A 19,832-nucleotide genomic window follows, 5' to 3' on the forward strand; every position below is an offset into this window, starting at 1 on the left:
GACCTGCTGACTTTCCTTTCAATGACATTGTACTATTCAATGCTTCTGACAGGATTTCTTTCTGCCTGAGAAGTCATTACGCTCTTGCAGAATTTGGCATGCTCTACCCCAAGAAAACAAGAAAAGAACTTTATGATCCAGAAACAGAATAAATAAAAATATCACTCCTGTTAACAACATACAAGACTACACGCACACAATCATCCTGAAGAGACATGGGGCAAATGATTTAATTACTCTGTGCCTCACAACGAAAAGGGATGCTAACGTTTCCTCTCCTTAATTACACTGGAAGTTCTTTGGAGGAGGAAAGATTTTTTTTTTTTTTAAATTTTATTTTTTTTACTCTGTGTGTTTGCATAATGCCAGGTACCAGCAGTCGAGTATAAGATAATCAGGATGGGACTCAGAGTGCTCTACAGTCTTTGCATGTGTACATGAGTTATTTCATTCGTAACGGAGCTGCTTCACCTATAGAAGGGAACATTGGCTTAACAGCATGCAACAAGATCAGTGAGGCGGAGGTTAAAGGTAAGGTCAAGGGAGCTCTTTCCATGTGACAGTGTAAGGAGGGATTTGAATGGCAGGAGGTTCTTCAGAACTGGACTTTGGTTTGGACATGAGGACCCTTGTGCAAACTGATCTGGGTCCCATGACGGTTCTATACCTGGGACTGAGGCAAATAGATGGGACACTACAGCATGCAGGAAGCTGAAAAAAAAATGACTAAAGTGTCAGCAAATGTCTTACTGACTTGCTAGTCCTCGTTACTGGAATCAGTGAGAAAATCACTGGGATCAGTGAGAAAATTCTACTGGTGTTAATTTTAGCTCATAGTTCTCACTTTGTCTAGTACATACCAAAGAGAAAACAACTTCACCTCATGTGTCTTCCTCTTGTTCCTTACCCAGATTTCCTCAAAATTGCCTAGCTCCTTTCTCTTAACTTTTGATTGTGTCAACCAGTTTACAACTGTATGAGCTGTAAGCTTTAGCCATTTTTTGGCTGCTTCCTGTGGTGAAAAGAACCTCAGAATCACTTAGATCCTTCCTTGCTAACAGCATGACTGTTTTTATAGAGTACAATATCCATCTGTGATCTAAACTAAAATGTGGAAGCTTCTATAATCTATCCTCCTTCTGATCTCATCACATCATTGCCCTAGAAGAGATTATAAACTTTGATTTTTTTAAGCATCCTTTGTACGTCTTTCAGTTTCAAGTACCCACTGTGAATTCTGATTCAGGGATCATCCTCCATGAAGGTTAAATTAATTAAGTCTGCCCCTAAAGGAGCATTTGGGGAATTGGGACATGCTAGAAAGGATTTTGATTACTGTCACAGCCCTACCCTATTGGATATTTATCCTATGCAGGTTAAATCCATTCAGAGACCGTTATATTCTAGCTACCTTTCGCAACACTGCGCAGCTTTCCTGGGTAGTAATAACTAATCCCTTTTCAGCCCCTTCTTCAGTCCTCTCCCTTCTCTTCCTGCAATAGTGCTTTGTTTAATATTTCACACGGTCACCACAGCTGATGTCCAAGGGATCTGCCACAAGGAATGGGATGGCCACATCTGCGCTACACAGCAAAGCACAGGGCGGAGATGTCAGACCCAGCAGCAGTGTGGCCATATCAGTGCGGCACTGGGTCCAACCAGGTGATCCCTGTTGAAAGGCAGAGCTCCTTCCCTTGGGCCCACGCCATGCTAGTGACTACCACCCTGCTGGGACACCAGCTACAGTCCCTGCACTGTCCTGTGGTGTGCAAGGCAGGCAGCTTGCCTCGGACCTGGGTCTGTGAACTCTGCTCCACACACCATTGTGCCATGCAGATATCCTAGTTGCCTCCTTACTTCATTAATTGTCAAATATTTTCCAGACCTGCTTGAAAATCTGTTTTTGTCTTTGCTTTCTTCTAATTCTTAAAAGGCAGAAATTATTCTTCTAATGCTTCTTTCCTACTACCTACAGTGTAGGACAATTTGTTTTTTAAGGATCTATTTTTAGGTCTATGAAGTACATTTATACTCATTTTTTATACAGCTCTTTGCAAAGGAATTCAGAAAGTAAAAACATACATATATAAATTGTCTTCTTCAGGTCATCCAGCTGCAAAGCTAATTCCTCTGAATTTTAATCCCAGACTGCCCTTCAGACAGTGCCTCCCCCTCTTTACGGGTACAGTTGTGATATTTGGTGCGGTAATAATTCGCATCAGGCAAATAAACCCTCAGATCAGGAGACTCCGTCCTACAAACATGCATTCCCAGCAACTGATACAGACTTATGGAACAGACTCGGGGCAAGTGGTAAAAACCTCTGCAGAAGATTGATCAAGCCTTTTGCAGCTCCAGGCAGGTCACTGGAATGGGTCCAGCAAGCAAGTAAGTTAGGACAGTTGAGGCAATTTTCCAAGTGATCAGTTGGGAACCAGAGAAAAGGGAAATATTGCATTTTCTCTGTAAGAAGAAACATTCTTTACACATCCAGGCTTAGACAGACTTGGCTGTGTTTTATAACATTTCATATCTGTCATTGTTTTACGTGGAATATATATTTTAAGAATTGGATAACAATGGCTTTATGGAAATCAGAGGAAGTTGAATAGATGTTGCATTTTAAAAAATTCTTGTGGCTGGTCCATCTGGTGTAACTTCTTTTTACCCTTGGACCAGACCTTTGGAAATCTCAGCATGTCCTAAATAAGACCATAACCTGGTATACTCAAGGCCTGCTGAGCATATCTATGTATATGTGTTGGACCATTTGTGTTCTAATTACATGCTGTGTTCAGGCCACATTCACTTTGCTTGTGCTGTCCAAGTAAAACATGTCAAACAAATGTTGCTGTCAGCGGTGGAATCCCAGAAGTTGCTCAAGAAGGGAGCGCCTGGCTGTAAGGATGCAATATGAGGGGTGGGAGGGAAGAAAGGCAAATAAGGTCAAAAGACATGGGGATGCCCTGATCTCCAAGGCACTCAGCCTTTGCCCACATGGCAAGATCAACAGCAACCTGGTACATAGCAAATGATCACAGAGTACAGAATATGTCAAACACTGCTTCCTTATAAAAGGACTGGCTGGCTTTCTAGCAACAGCCAGTATCTCTTTCTCTTCTACACAGTCCTCCCTCTCCTGGCACTGGAGAGCTGCCAGCCTCCTGCAGCTAAGCCCACAAGCAGAAGCAGCCCGCAAAAGTTGCTCATGTAGCAGCTGCTCCATCAAACTCACCAACTCAGTTGCCACAACACTAGAGCAAATAGTAAAAGTTTGCACTGTTGTGGGAAAATCAAGGGGGACAGGCCTGCTGTTCTCCCAGGTAATTCCTTCTGCAGAAAGCCTCTAAGGAGAACAAACTGTTCCCTTGCTGTTATGGAAAAAACATTTGACTTTCACCAAGCACTACGGACTGAGTGCAAAATAATGCATATGGACCAAATAGACCTGGATGTGACTGTAATACTGCTTTTGAGGCCTAGAAGGCACAGCACAGCCATTCCCCAAATGTGTGAAACCTTGGTGGTGCTAATATAACTAATATATCCTTTTCTCTCCAATGGGTGAAGAGAGTTTTACCTTCTTATTTTGTGTTTTTCAACATCTCCTTTTCCACCCTCCACTAAGGGGCAAACTTACCATTGCATCTGCTTCCCCACTGTCCAAGAAGCCACAACCACAAGAGATCATACTGCATCTTCACTCCCTGAGTGAGCACGTAGCAAGCATGCTACTGTTTGTGTGCTGTTTATTTGAATCAGGAAGGCCTTACAGAAAACAAACTACAGCCAGCTGAGATGAAACGAGATAATAAGGTTTCCTCAGGGAACAGGAAATTCTTATAATGTAGATCTGAAGCTAACTTCTGCTCTCCAATGTATCGGTACTTGTTAGAGCGGTTTGATGAAAACAACTGAGTGTCAAGTGGTGGCACCGTCTCCGGTTACCTCAGCTGCATGTTTGGGTTTTTTTTATCTTTGTTGTGAAAGAACATGATTTGTTCCTTGATTTGTCCAGCAAAAACTTCTCTTAAGATCTGGGATTCTTATTTGGGACCTTCAGAAATTATTACGACCCCATCTCTAACATCACATAGGGAATATCCCTCAGTAAAGACCCAACTACCTTTTCTCCCTAGACAGGTGCTTCGTAAAATCTGAGAGGGTAATACCATACAGTTAAGCCTACAAGAGGCTCAAGGAAACCTGAGGTCATGATGAGTAAATTATTTCATCACCAGTAAGGATCTTTTCTGTGTTATTCTGAACATGTCCATCCTAGGGACCAAGATTTGCCTGTGACTTCTGAACCAATGTCCACAGCTGGATCTAAGCAGGATGAGGAGTGTGTGAGACTTTTAATGCAAATGGCTGAGGAAGTAAAAAAAAAAAAAGAAAACAAACAAAAGACCCAATCAGTTTTCCTGCCAGAACTGCTGCTTTTTTTTTTTTTTTCCTCCCCATTCACTGGTGCTTGTAAAAGCAAAAAAAAAAAAACAAAGGGAAAAGGGAGGTGGCAATCTGGAGTTCCCACTCACCAGTCAGCACAAGTATGTTCATCTTTCCTCACACCTGACTTTTTTCTTGAGCCAAAGCTTAAATACTTGGTTACAAGGGCTGGGCATCCAAGGCTGCCCCAGTGCCCCCGAGGGAAAAAATGGTAAAGCTAGACCTTGTTTTATCCAATGTTGACTGCTCATTTCTATTGCAAACAACAACTGTTGGTAACTAAAACAGGATCCTTTATCCTACTGTTTTGTAAACAGTCTGGTCTACTAGTCAACATGGAGATGATATGCAGATCTGTCTTCCATTTCCATCAGACCAGATGCTGATCTGTCTTTGCTTTTCCGTTGCAAAATTCAGATCAGGAGTTGGATAAGACTTAAGTGACTGAGGTTTAACCCAGACGAGAGTCAGTTGTCGTTTGTGGAGAGAGGGAAGAGCTCTGAGTCTGCAAAAGGGTGTGTCGAGCCTTGGTACTCAAATTTCTTCTTAGGTTTCTAAGCAGTTCAAAAATTAGGACAGTGCTTTGGCCCTCTAGATACTGCAGATCAGGATGGGATTGGTTGGGCTGACACATAGATAGTTTAGGGGACTCGGGGGTCTCTGAAGTAGCTATCATTGAGGGAGTCATGCCTTTAAAACATATTTGGCATTGAATAGTCCCAGCAGCTGCAGAGAAGAAATCTGGTTTCCTCCTCAGCAGCTGTCTGTATACAGTATTTGTGAGAACTGAACTCCTTATCACAACAGGGAATGTATCTTCTCTTCCCTCAGAAGTATCAAAAAAATAGCTCTAGAGCTTCCAGCTTGAAAACAATCTGCTTTCCCAAAAGGCACAATAGAGTTCTGATGTTTTCCTTTAAATATTCATGGTGATTAAAATTGGATGTTAATAGTTGCATGGATTCCTTTTATGGTTGTGGTGGTGTTGTTTAATTAAAATTAGCATGTTAGCAGAAGTGAATAACATCTGTAAATTGCATAGTGATTATTCCTTGGAAATGAACCCCTTTCCTTTTGCTTTTTCCATTTCATAGGTAAGATGATCTCATTCTTCCAAAAGGTAGGGTTGCTTTTCTTTTCATATATGCAGATCTAGTACTGATTTCCTCACTTTTTTATGTGTCATCCCTGGAAAGACAAACACTTATCTACTGAATTAAGGGATTTTGTGATGACAACTGCTGTCATTACCTCTATTATACAGTACGAGAAAAGTAAGGTACAGACAGGTATAATGACTCCATCCAGTATGATCCAAGAGGCTGATGGAAAAGGTGGGGAAAGAACCTGCCATTCTGAGTCCCAGGTCAATGCCCTGTCAGTGAGTCCCCACTAACTTTAAGGAACAGTTGAACATTCATACAGCTTTAACAGAATTGCATAGCTCTTCATTGCTTCATTCAGCCATTGCATCCCCTACAAAATCAAAACTAAACCCAAACAGCACAATAGAAAGAAACCAGCTATAATGAAGAAGACATGGGAGTTTGGGGTGGGGAGGGGAGCATCTGAATGCTTGATTTTTTTAGCAGACTCCGGTTCCTTTAAATATCTGTGAATCTCAATTTCAGAACCAAAGAAATCTTTTGGGAGGTGTTTCCTTTCTCCATTTCCAGCAGCTACTGAACCCGTGCCAAATACCGGAGGAGAGAATAAAACAAAAAAGGGTAAGGACATCATCACTAGCTTTTAAGCAACTATCTCCTATGCAATCCAATAGTCCCAAACCATTTCATATGTTACTGTCACACGCTTGAATACAAATATGTCACAACTATATATTGCCATATTGGCAGCTGAAGCCTGATAACACCTCACGTAGTTTGCGCTATGTTGTATGTACCAGTCTGTCAGGGTAGGGTCTTAGGCACTCCTAGGCACCTCACACACATTCCAGGCATTGTTGTGTTTACTATTACCAGGTATCTGCTTGGTGGAGCAGAAGACTATGCCACCTGTGACTGCAAAGGATTTTGCTTTAAAGTTTCATGACCTGTCATTTTTGTTAATGTGGGAGAAAAAGGAGAAGGAGAGAGAAAGGAAAAAGTGAGAAAAGAATGTAGTTTTGTTTCTTGGGATATTTTTTATATATATATATTTGTATTATAATAGAATAAATATATAATTTTACTTTTATGCATTTATGCATGTGTATTTTTCTATTAGTCTATATAATTATTTAGTTGACCTCTTGTTTAATGCAGAAAAAGAATTCCAGAGTTTGGAGGGAGAAACTGTATATATATGTACATATATGTATAATACAACATAATTTCAGACCAAATCTAACAACTCAAAGTTTTCTCTTAAATAGTTTTTCATGCTTAAATCTTACCTCTGCTCCATCTGTGGGTCACAGTGGCATGAGCACTGTAATAGAACAGCAGCAGCAGCAAAGTCTTCCAAAGCATCCTTCTCTTTAAAATAAGTATGTCTAACTGTATATTAGCTTTTCAATTTCCTACCTGCTTTCTTTTCAGGAATAAATAAATGGCTTTTCCTCTCCCCCTCCCCCTTTGAAGGAGAACCTGTCTGTCCTTCTGGGTACAGCTGAAGTCAGTGTGCGGCTCCTCTCCCAAACCAAGTCTCCTCGGGATCAGGAAACTTACTTTCACAGACAGACTTTGTTTTTATCCACATCTGGAATGACTCATGGTGCATGTGAGTTTGCTGGCAGCTGTGTGAATAAATATCATTACATTTTTGTAGTTGAGTTTCATTTGTTATATGGGCCAATTGGAATTTATTTTTGCCCAATAAACAGCCACAAGTAACTTCATTAAAAGACACACTTGAATCCCAGCTCTGTAGCTACTCCTTTGTAATGCAGTGGGCTATACGCTAACTCATGTCTAAGGCGAAAGCCTCCTCTGGAATGATGTACAGCTGCCCTTGGACGCTTAAGTCAGGGAGTGGGGCATGTGTTCTGCAAGAACATTTTGCTACTGTGATTCATATAATCACTCCTTTATTAAGAACATATAATGCAGCGCTTAGACTTCAGTTCTGCAAGACAAGTCCTGGCCTTTTCCTCCATTTGGCCAATGCAGAGAACAGGAAGGTCCAAATCCTTAACTGGCTCTCTTCAACAGTACTGTGGGGAACGTGAAGTAATCCTAAGGACAATCTACAATAGCCAGGCTGAATGTGGAGCGGCGATGCTAAACAAAAAGGCTACTGATTGGCATCTCCTTGCTGACATTGGAAGCGTTTATCCTAGCATGGAGGAGGCTGCAGGTATGTACTGTCCCTGGCACAGCTTCAACAGCAGTGTCAGGACAGGGCTGGGGACCACTGTGAGGTGCTTTGTGGGAATACAGCACTGGAATAACAGCAGGTTGCTGTGTGTTGGAAAAGAACAATGAAAAATAGGAACACAAGAAGTATTTAGCAGAATCGAGGGATAGGACATAGTCCATTTGGTGCCTAGAAGTCATCTGTCTAATTTTCTTCTTTTATAGCCAGGAACAAACCCACAGACATCCATGAATTTACACTGGTGTAAAACTGGCACATAAGAAAGGAGACTCCAGCTCAGAAGGTATAAATAGAAGAATTAAGGGAAAGGACCAAGAGCTGGAATGACAGAGGGCACTGTGGCTCGGGATTAATGGGCACTGGCAGGAAGGCGTGGAGAAAACCTGTTCAGCTCCTGTCTGCCTCATGCCAAAGTCTGGCCTTAGCCTCAGTCCCTTCATTCTTTTCTGTCCCAGCTTCAAGTAACACCAGCTGTAAAGGAAGGAGGAGGGTCAAATAAGGTTGTCTTGCTTAAGGCAACTCCACTTCTTTTCCTACACGTACAAATTTTCCTATGCTCATACTCCCTCAGGTTACTCCCATATGAACAGCACATGAATGTAAGACAGTATTTTACATGCCAAGGAGATGACAAAAGATATAATTCAAGCAGAGGGTGGCTAACTCGCTCACTATATACTCTTCTTTTTACCATAACATATTAGGGATGGGCCTGGATGCCAGGTTAAAGCTAGGAGTGGGTTCACTCATATGTGTCTGTCTGGAAATTATGGAACTGGAGTAAACCAGTTTTACGTTCCCTAGAGAAGGGGAGAGAGAAAGAGGGGTAACACAAGAGGATGATTATTCCTACCAAGCTCAGATAAGTCACTTAGGACAGGATGAGTTGCTCTCTGGAGGAGGTGGATCCAGTCGTCAGCGTGGACAATTCTGAGACGTTGTGCATCAAGATGATTTGCATCAAGAAGGTGCAAGTTGCACCATATTAAGGGAGTAATGATCTGCCAACCACTAAGGAAAAAACATTGTGGTATGTTTTTTCCTACAAGAGAGATTTCAACCAGTAGGTATGGCTTGAGGAAATACACTTTAATTTAGTAAACCATCTTAGTGAAAACCTTCTAGCAAGCGAACACAGTGGGTATAGATGGCTTCACTAACTTAACTGCATCAGCCTAGCTACCCTGGCATGACAATCTTAATGTCATCAGGGTCTATGAACAAGATGTTTCAATGAGAGGTAGGCAAGGGACACGCAGCACTTAGGATGTGCATCCCAGGCTTGAAAAATGAAAGAAAATTATGAGAAAACTTAAAATCCTGTGGGGTAACAAAGGAATGCATTTTCAGTGGTGGAAGCTCTTCTGAGGTGCTGTATCATTTCATTGTTTACATCTGAAGAAATAGCCGCTGATAAGAGAGGATGAAGGATGCCAGACAGGCTCTGTTTCCCTCTAAACCAGAATTGGAACTATTTTGCAGAAAGATGGCTCTGCCTCCTGGCTGCCAGCAACAGGACACTTCCTCTGCTCGTTCATTGTCACTGCTTTATATATCCAGCCTAGAAATGGAAAGGAGAAGAACGCCAGGAACTTTCTCACAAGTCTAAAGGGCGGGGAAAATGGCCAGTCTGGATGAATAAGGAACTTCTGATGGGACTTAGGAATAAAAGGAGTGTTTACTACCTTTGGAAGAAGGGACAGGCAACTCAGGAGGAGTACAGAGATCTCGTTAGGTTATACAGAGAGAAAATTAGACAGGCAGAAGCCCAACTGGAGCTCAACTTGGCCACTAACATTAAGGACAACAAAAAAAGTTTTTATAAATACATCAACAAAAAGAGCCAGGGAGAATCTCCATCTCTTACTGGATGTGGGGGGGAAAGTTGCAACCAATGACGACGTGAAGGCTGAGATGCTTAATGCCTTCTTTGCCTCCGTCTTCAATAGTCAGACCAGCTATTGCCAGGGTGTTCAGCCTCCTGAGCGGGAAGATAAGGATGGAGAGCAGAACAACCCACCCATAATCCAGGAGGAAGCAGTCAATGATCTGTTTCTGCACCTAGACATACATAAGTCTATGGGGCCGGATGGGATTGATCCAAGAGTACTCAGGGAGCTGGCGGGAGAGCTCACCAAGCCTCTCTCCATCATTTATCAACAATCCTGGTCAACAGGGGAGGTACCAGATGACTGGAGGTTGGCTAATGTGACGCCCATCTACAAGAAGGGTCAGAAGGAGGATCCGGGGAACTACAGGCCTGTCAGCCTGGCCTCAGTACCAGGAAAGATCATGGAGAGGATCATCTTGAGTGAGCTCTCACAGCAAGTGCAGGGCAGCCAAGGGATCAGGGCCAGCCAGTATGGGTTTAGGAAAGGGAGGTCCTGCTTAACCAACCTGATCTCTTTCTATGACCATGTGACCCACCTTCTGGATGCGGGGAAGGCTGTGGTCGTTGTCTATCTGGACTTTAGTAAGGCCTTTGACACTGTCCCCCACAGCATTCTCCTGGAGAAGCTGGCGAATCATGGCATAGACAAGTGTACTCTTCGCTGGGTTAAAAACTGGCTATATGGCCGTGCCCAGAGAGTTGTGATTAATGGGGTGAAATCCTCTTGGCGGCCCGTCACCAGTGGTGTCCCTCAGGGCTCAGTTTTGGGGCCGCTTTTGTTTAATATCTTTATCAATGATCTGGATGAGGGGATTGAGTGCACCCTCAGTAAGTTTGCAGATGACACCAAACTAGGTGGGAGAGTTGATCTGCTTGAGGGTAGGAAAGCTCTACAGAGGGACCTGGTCAGGCTGGATCGACGGGCCAAGGCCAACTGTATGAGGTTTAATAAGGCCAAGTGCCGGGTCCTGCATTTCGGTCACAACAATCCCAAGCAACGCTACAGGCTTGGGGAAGAGTGGCTGGAAAGCTGCCCAGCAGAAAAGGACATGGGGGTGCTGGTGGAAGGCCAGCTTAACATAAGCCAGCAGTGTGCCCAGGTGGCCAAGAAGGCCAACAGCATCCTGGTTTGTATCAGGAATAGCGTGGCCAGCAGGAGCAGGGAAGTGATGGTGCCTCTGTACTCGGCACTGGTGAGGCCTCACCTTGAGTGCTGTGTTCAGTTCTGGGCCCCTCTGTACAAGAGGGACATTGAAGTGCTGGAGCGTGTCCAGAGGAGAGCTACCAAGCTGGTGAGGGGTCTGGAGACCAGGTCATATGAGGAGAGGCTGAGGGAGCTGGGCATGTTTAGCTTGGAGAAGAGGAGGCTGAGTGGAGACCTCATTGCCCTCTACAGCTACCTGAAAGGATGTTGTAGAGAGGTGGGTGTTGGCCTCTTCTCCCAGGTGAATAATGACAGGACCAGAGGAAATGGCCTGAAGTTGTGGCAGGGGAGGTTTAGATTAGATATTAGGAAGAATTACTTTACTGAAAGAGTGGTCAGGCACTGGAACAGCCTGCCCAGGGAGGTGGTTGAGTCACCATCCCTAGAGGTGTTTAAGAAACGTCTAGATTTGGCATTCAGGGCATGCTCTAGTGGCAGAGGTTGTAGGTTGTTTGTTTGGGGTGGTTTGTTTGTTTGTTTTTTCTTTTTTTTCTTTTTTGGTTTTTTTTTTTTTTTTTTGCGTGTGTATGGTTGTACTTGATGATCTCAAAGGTCCTTCCCAACCATGAAGATTCTATGATTCTATGATTCCTTCCCTAATCTTCCTCTCCACCTCCAGCCTCTGGAGCAAGCACCCTGGGAACAGCAGAGGAGTGGCAGCTGAGAGAGACAGAGGAGATTCGTGGTAAGACTGGCACACAAGTCAAAGTGATATGAGGGCATGAAATGATTGCTGATTACTCTTCTTTTCTAAACCTTGGGGATGTTGATGTGAAGCTACATTATATGTGATTTTTTTAATTATTATTTATTTCTCCTTGATCTGAGTCTGGCTACAGAGTCCTCTCTAGCAGCCTTTTCCTTATCTAAGCTCAAATACAAACTCTCCCCATCTGTGGTTCAAGGCCCCACAGCGCAGTCTTCAGATGTTTCAACTTCGGCTGCCTCTCTGTGTGTACTGCAACTGTAGGGCAAATTTGACCTTTAAGACGGTGAATGATGCACTCACATCTGTTTTCTTGCAGGAAATGCAGCTGTAAATATAACAGGTCCATGTAAAATAAATAATGCTTTCCCCGTGGCATCTCCTCAAGAAGTGTAAATGCCCCTTTTCCCCCTTAAAACTGTAGAACTTTTTCTCTCCCATATAGATATATATACACAGAAAGTTATATCCTCCCTATTAAAAAGCCCTCCAGATGAAGCCAGGAAATAAATCTTTCAAACATGCTCAGGGCGCTTCAACTATACAGCTTCTATTCATCTCATGACTATATTTTATTAGATAGTTGCTCAGTTTCAGCTCAAGGCAGTTTCTGCCTATGCTGGAGGTTTGAATCACTGCAACGATAATGAATGCTGAAGCTGGGTAGAAATTCTCTCTATTTATAAATATTAAATGCCCCTAGATTGCTTTGGAAGTATCAAGCAGAAGAGCTTTATGGTGAAGAATTCATCCTGAAGGTGCATCTGGCAGGAGAGGGTACCATGCTGCTGAAGCCAGGAGGCTGAGCGCTGTTCTGATGGCTGGTCGATATTCAGGTCCTAAATCAGTGTAGTGCTAGACACTGTCGCAGTTATGTTTTGCCAGTTCTCATAAATTTAGGTGTTGGAGCTGCAAGTCCTCCAGTGCTCCCAGTATCTGCAAGACCTTTCAGGCACAGGAAAAGTGTGACTGACTGCCGCCTCTGGCAGGCTGTTTGAGGTGAAAATGGACATTTATGCAACTCTCAGTGATGTGACTGGATACTTAGGCAGCAGCTTTTCCACTTGATTCCTCCATCCTGATGCTGTCAGTGAGCATCTGTACACTGCTACTCCCACACGGTCTTTTTAAGAAACCTGGAAATAAGGCAGGGAGGAAAGAAGTAGGTGAAGACCAAACAGGGAAGCTGCCAGCTGCCTTTTTGCAGCCCATGCACAGTGAGAGCAGAGGGCTTGTAGTGGTACTCCAAAGCTGTCCTTCCTTCCCATCACAGATGCTGTCACGGTGAAAGGACAGCTTCAGCAGGCTGGGAGTGTGGAAACCCCGTATTTCCCAAGTGGCGCTCTGGAGTGACCAGTGCTTCAGGTGAGGCGCCTCAATGTCCTCTTTAGTAGCTCATTGTGGGAAATAACTTATAATCTAAAAAGAGAATAGAAGGGCAAACAAGGCAACGGGTGATCCAAGATCAGCACCCTGTGCATCTTTCAAGAAAACTAATTTCTTTTTCACAGGAGAATACCAGCTCAAGATGTCAGTTCAGCTTTGGCTTTGATGAGCTTCTGCCAAATCCAAGGCGGGGTTTCAGTCTGCCCTGATGCCTCAGTCATTGTGAGAGTCCCTTGCAAATCTTCTGTGAAACAGACAGATATTTTTTAGTTTTGCCCTGGTTTAATCTGAAAATAGAGTGTGTGTGTGGAGGAAGTTCCTCTGCACCAGAAACTCTGTTCCGCAGCCAGAGCCCTGCCCTGCTCTGTAGGCCATGCAGCATCTGCCTGCTAGTATGTCAGCACAGTGGAACAATATTGATGCATGACACAGGCTTTGGTCTCCTTCCCACCATAGAGTTGGATAAATGGAGGCATAGACACAAAGTGAATCATTCACTGAATGACTTGATGGTAGACTGTGGCTAGAAATGAAGAGATGATCCATTCCTTTGCCCAAAATATAAGGCCCCGATCTGGCACAACAGCAGCTCATCAACAAAAAGGAGAAAGCAGCTTCCACAAGAGGCCAAGCAATACCCTTATAACTAGGAGCACAAAGAGAGAAGAAAAAAAAAAAAAAGCTGTACACAACCTCCCAGGAGAATAAAAGAAGTTATTTTGAAACTGGACTACTGGCATTTGAACCTCATTATCCATAATGACTCTTGCTGGCCCCTCAGCTGAGGTTGCAGCTTCCTGCAGCTGCAGTTTGGATGGCAGAATCTCACCAAGCCTCAAAGCAACAGCAGGCAGGATGAACCTTACATAGCTATAGTGTAATGGAGTTGTAATTTGAAAGGGACTTTGAGGCATCTTTTAGTTGTCCTTCTGCCTCCGAGCTCTCTTGCTACCTTGACCTAGCTGCCAGAGCTCACATTCACAGGACCACTTAGATGCTGAGCTGATACTTTACAGATCTACATTTAAATAACAAAAATTTAAATTCTGCCCATGCAGCTTTGCAGATATTTGAATTCCTTGTGTGCCTAAATGCTTGTTTCGCTGTGTCTGCCTTGAAAACACTGAGTCACTCACATGCTATTTCATATTTCCAACAAAATATTGAAACTTGCCTTAATTTTTACAAAAGTATATGGCTGCAAATGTCCCTCTTCAGGTCCCATGTTGCACATTTCAGTTTTTTTCCACTTAACCAGGAAGCAGGTGGAGCACACATTTTACTCTGTGACTTGATTTTTTTGAGAAGTCACATGCTTTATCAGGTGTCCTAGCTCAGATCCTTTCTCCCCTGAGGAGATGTGAATACATAACATAAGAGATGACTCTAAGATCTGAATTACAGGATCTTCTGGGATGGAGTTTTTCAACTCTGTTGCTGAATCTGTTACTATCTGCAGGAGGTAATTAAATATTTGTTGTGGCAGAGAGAAGGAATATGAGGATGACTCTTTTGCCATGATCACAGCACTCACACATGAGATGCAGGTATTAATACCTACCCATTTTATTTTTTTTGGAAGCAGAATACATTCCATTGATATTTCATTATTCATCAGACTTACATAGAAGATGAAAGTTCAAGTTGTCTAAGGAAGAAGAGGTATTTGAAGCCAGGTTCTTGGATCCTAGTTGAGTACACTAGTTAGATAAGAAGAGATCCCTCTCCTATTATAGATATAAAAATTCAGGAAAGCATTCATGTTTACAATGAAAACCTGAGCAGAGACAAATTCACTAGCTTTAAGCTCCAAAGAGACAACATTTAATATGCCCCTTTCTCCTTGGTATTTCCTCTTGACTAGCTTAGATAGTCTCTTTGTTTTAGCCTGGATTGTGTGAATCATTCTCAGACATCAGGCTTTCTCCCCAGGCATTGTACAGATGATAGCCTAGATACTGAACCTAGGGCTGTGAATACAGCTCAGGGCGAAGTTAAGCATGTTCATAGTTAAGCCCAGCAATGTTGAGCCAGGGTCTCTCCTAAATCAAGACTTCATAAAACTAATGGGCTAGTAAGGCTGCGTTGGTCAAATGTGTGTCGCACTATATAAGGATACATTAAGGATGCCACTTTTTTTCCCAACTTTTTCAAGAAAATGCACAAGGGGTACTTTGTTCAGTGCCTCAAGTTCCACCAGTCAAGGTGGTGCTACTCACCTCCTGAAGGAGCACTGAGATACAGTAGTCAGCAGAAGCTAGCTTGGAAAGTCACTGATGGGACTCTGAATTCTTTCTCTTGCTGCACCTTATAAAATACGGACTGTTAATTTTCCTTGTGGCTGCTAGGGCAGTTGCTGATGTAAATCACTAAAGCTACACCTACCTTAGAGAATCCGTGCGGATTTATACCAGCTTATAAGCATGTAGTCCTTGCCAGGTAATGCAGCATAAGCCTTTTGGAAAATTAAATTTTTCCAAGATTCCATCAGTTTTGCTTTTGCAACCTGTTGGCCGCCAATGTAAGCTCCAGTGGCATGAAGCCAATGTAAACACCAAGGCCATGACTTGCAGTTAAGGAACAGAAAATGCTGTTAACAGTGCTACTGTAGGATGAGGTCTGAAATGAAGCAGACAAAAATTTTCTGTCACAAATCACTGCTAATATCATAAAGGAAGGTCAGCTATGCGGAGAATTTCCTGCCTTTCAGTCTAGAAAGTCAATAATGACAGCAGTGAACGTTCATAGGGGGAGTTTTATGATAAAATCCTCAGCAGAAAAAAAAATATAGCCATGAAATATTAAATCCAAAACAAAACAAAACCAGAGCTTGACAATACAAAACCAATAACTGATGCCATCTCTGGAGCAGAGAAACACCAAATGACAAACATAAGCTTATATAACAAATTGTTACCAAGAACAGCCAGGCAATAGCTTTCTACAGATTTTATGCTTTAGTTTAGAGCATGACCCTATATTCATCAGTTTGTTGAAATCATGGAAGAAAATTGTCCTGGGGTGAAGAGGGAGGCAAAGGCTCTGGCTAATAATTATAAAACTGAGAGATTAGAGACGTGGTAAAGATGGATTATGTGGTGATAGTATTAGAGGTGGGGTGTAATGCAGTGGCATTACGTAAAGAGTCAGCCGGGAATGGGATGAGGCTGGATCTTACAAAGAGGATGACAGAAGAGGGGAGGGATTAAGAATGAGGACCAGATGCGGATGAGGTTATGGCATCAGCATACAGGCACAAGAACTGAACGGAGCTGGGCTCTTTTTTAAAAGGCATGAGATAAAACTTGAGTCAATGGGAATCACAGCATGGAAGTTAGATCCCACTTGTTCCTGCCCTGAAAACTTCTTCCGCCTATTGCTTCTGCCAGTTATCACACTGACATTCCCACTTGCTTAGTCCAGTGTAGCACTGGTGGGCCTCATCAGGGGAGTGCGGGTGATTTAAAAAAGGAGTGAGATGAGAGGACAACTCAACCCATCCCCTCCAGGTGGAAGGAGAAGAGTAGTCCTGCTCTTCCTTTCTCTTTGGGCAGCCACATGGGCAAAGCAATGAGAGATGAAAGAGGTGACCTGCAAAGCAAAGTCTGAGCCTTAAAATACTCTTGTCTGTAGACTGAACATTCCCCTCTGCAAAATGAGCATTCCTCACCCCATCAAGCATTTTTACATTGAGAATTCACAAAGCAATTGCATTTTTGCTGCAAAATGAAATATTGCTAGTTTCTAGTTGCCTAAATAAGCCCCTTAAACCGGTTTGCAGGTAGGGAGGATGCAGGGAGTCAAAACATCCTCAAAAAGTGGGAGGCCTGATGTGTGCCTGACCCCTCAGATCCACTGAGAATGTGCAGATCTTCACAGATGCAAGAGTTACTTTTCCATGCTACCAGTATGTTTGGCTGTCAGACCTCCAGAGAAGCAATTCATCATTTTCTGAAGCAGTAAAGTTTTCATATATGAAACAAACTTTGTGGCAAAGGTCTTCGAGAGGAATTCAAGAACGCTTCCATTTCTTTCTCTGTGTCATGAAGGCTTCAGGCAAAAAACTGAGTAAACCGTTGACTTTTCTCTGCCTTGATTCCATGTGTGCAGAAAAGGGAAGACAATGCTGCCTTTGTTCCTCTCCTGTTTATCTCTTTAGACTGTAAAATCTTTTGGCCAGAGACTGTCTGTGCCATACCAGGCACACATGAGCCTTCACCTCTGCTGAGAACCTGGTTCAATCAATCCGCCATACTGTGTCTCTGATTGTACTGAGCCCCAAAGACAAGGGAACATAGAAAGGAATTTTCCCTTTTTTTTATTCAAACAGGTCACATCCAGATTCATTCCCAAATGACCTACCCAACAGAGATATTTAGCATACAGATTTGTTTAGCAGCCTTAGGGGACGAAAAAATGACCAGCTTCTCCAAGTTTAAAATCAAGACATCTGTTGCAGTGGTGGGAGGGTGTGAGGACACCCAAGAGCGGCAGCAGATACCAGCTCCTCACTTCTCCAGGCCTTTCCTCAGCTCCCTTTTATGAAACAGCAACTTGGTCATAATGATAAGAGCTGAGACACACAGCTTTACAGACTGCACGGAAAATAACACAGAGGTTGGAGAGGAAAAGGTCAGAACCAATTAAATCTCCTAGGCTGCACAGACTAAAGGAGCACTCAATACTCTGAACACATGAAGTGTTGGATGATTGTTCAAGACAACTTCTCGCACTTGTGAACCAGGATTTTTCTTGATAAACAGCTGTAAAGCGATTAGCATCTTAAAGCCCTAGACTGTATCTTAGGCTTCAGGAGGAGAGACACTTCATTGATTTAACAACTCATGCTTATAGCTAAAATCTGTCCGGGATGGCAGATGCATTCAAGGATAAAGGAGCAAAGGTGACCGTAAACCATGGGTAATGCCCTGGATTCAAAAGAGCGCTCACAGCTGCTTTGAACCATTGCAGCTTTCAAGAGACTTTCTTCCCAGCTGTGATCCCTCTCTCTCTGCTCAAGCTCACAGGGCATCCTCTCACCTTGTGTGTACATACGTGGCAGGGCAGAGGTAGATGCAAACTTCCCAGCTGTCCTGCCAGGCTCGAGGAGCCGCCTGTTGCTGTGGTATGTCCTCATCCCCAGCTGGCTGCGGCCGCCCAGTGCCACGTCGCTTGACAACCTAAAACGCTACAGTGTGGTGATGAAACTGGCCCAGCGCCTTCATAAAACTGTTTTCAATAGTGTCAGTTTCCTAAAAAAAAAACTAAAGAAAACCAAACAATCAGATTGTGAGAGTGAATAACAGGCACACAACAGAGTTCCTTCTCCTCCAGACAAATAATGGATGCATACAGCAGGCTATTCCCTTGCTGGAGTTGTCCACAACCTCTCAAGTTAATGTATATTCCAGCTAATGGGAATTGTAATCATTGGCACCAGGCCCACATTTAGCTCAGTACCAGCCCTAGCACAAGGGAGGCATTCAGAAGCAGCTCACATCCAAGGGCAGAAGAAATGAGCTGCCAGTTGTGTCAGACGTGTTCCCTCAGGGGAAAATCTAGCTTGTGGTGCTGCTGCCTGCTACTTTTCTCTGATCTCTTACAGAAAAGGCTGCCTCTCTTGTGTCTAGCACCCACAAACCACCAAAGTTAATAGCGTAGTGTTCTTATCTGCCAAGACTTCTTGATTGTGTATGGCACAGTGCATGGGTGACAACAGAATGAAATTACCTTTCTCATTGCTGAGAAGGGTGTGGGCTGGTTTCTTTCTGAAGTGGTCTCGCTTTCTTCCTTCCTCAGCTTGGCACAAAAGCTTGAAAGCAAACGTAATGGAAAAACCAGCAAATTCTCACCTTCTTTTTTTTTTTCCTTGAAGAACTATACATACAAGTGTATATGCATGTGTGTGTGTATTCATACGGAGGGAAAGAGTGCACTGCTTAGAGCAGTTCCCTCAGTGAGAGGGAAAGCTGTCTTTCTTACTTGTGAAGCATGGCAGTACGGAATCATTTGCATTGCAGTGACCTTACCTCTCTGATGCTTGCCCTTGTCATTTGTCAGAAGCTGTAGCAGCTGCTCTTTGCATCCTGGGCTGTGCTATCTAGTGCCAAAAGATCCAGAGAAAAGTCTCCTTAGCTCCAAATTTGCACCAAACCCACAGTGAACTAATGGTGACGGCCGCAGCGAGAGAGACCTAGCTTTTATCTGTAAGCTGAACAATTCCCTGTTGCTAAGCTGCTTTAGTTCAGAGGAGTTTGAACCCTTAGCATTGTTTCCAACATTTTGTGTAGCACACAATAGAAAAAAACTGTAATGCAGGCCACACCGACCCCATTTCTTTTACGGCACCTATGGCTAAAACAAGAGACTGTCTCCCTTTTCTAAGCAGTAAAATCAATGATATTCGGGTAATCTAGAGGTGGTAGGGAGCTGTATGATAAGTAAGTTTCTTCTCGGAAAACATCAGTTGAATGAAACTGGAATTTGCTGAGGTATGGGAAAATGTGTGTACCAATTCTGGGAGGAAACAATTCTCAGCCCCAGAGGGAACTCTTGGTCAAACTTGAGAGAGCATTCAGTCCTCAGTGGATGAATGAAATCTTACAGTGCATTGCTACAAGGTATGGAAAACTTGTATTCAAGTCCTTGTAACTCCCACATCTGAGACAAGAGCCTTATCTGTCTATTGACTACATGAGAAGAGAGTCCTTCAGGCTCCTCCATTGTAAGCACTCCATTTCCTTCAAGCAAACCAATATTAACTGAGGCAGGGATCCCAACTCGGCTCCTCCACATCCCATGAGAATGTTGTAACCCTGGTTACAGCCTTCCTCTCTCTTCTTCTTAACAATTAATTACTTACACAACGTGAAAACACT

General features: G+C 43.3%; 1 protein-coding gene across 2 annotated transcripts in view; it reads right to left on the reverse strand.

Moving 5' to 3' along the window:
• Positions 1-18,080, reverse strand: part of FAM180A (family with sequence similarity 180 member A) — a 41,374-nt gene extending 23,294 nt beyond the window's left edge. The window contains exon 1 of one of the 2 annotated variants that reach the window (XM_063323316.1): positions 17,995-18,080. In XM_063323316.1, coding sequence (XP_063179386.1) covers positions 17,995-18,007 — 13 coding nt within the window. In that variant the 5' untranslated portion in view covers positions 18,008-18,080. Of the gene's footprint in view, positions 1-6,844; positions 7,096-17,994 lie in introns of those variants that run through there. The other variant, XM_063323306.1, reaches the window with a different exon arrangement.
• Positions 18,081-19,832: the final 1,752 nt, after the last annotated feature.

This window comes from Chroicocephalus ridibundus, chromosome 1, assembly GCF_963924245.1.
Source record: "Chroicocephalus ridibundus chromosome 1, bChrRid1.1, whole genome shotgun sequence".
Classification (NCBI taxonomy): Eukaryota; Metazoa; Chordata; class Aves; order Charadriiformes; family Laridae; genus Chroicocephalus; species Chroicocephalus ridibundus.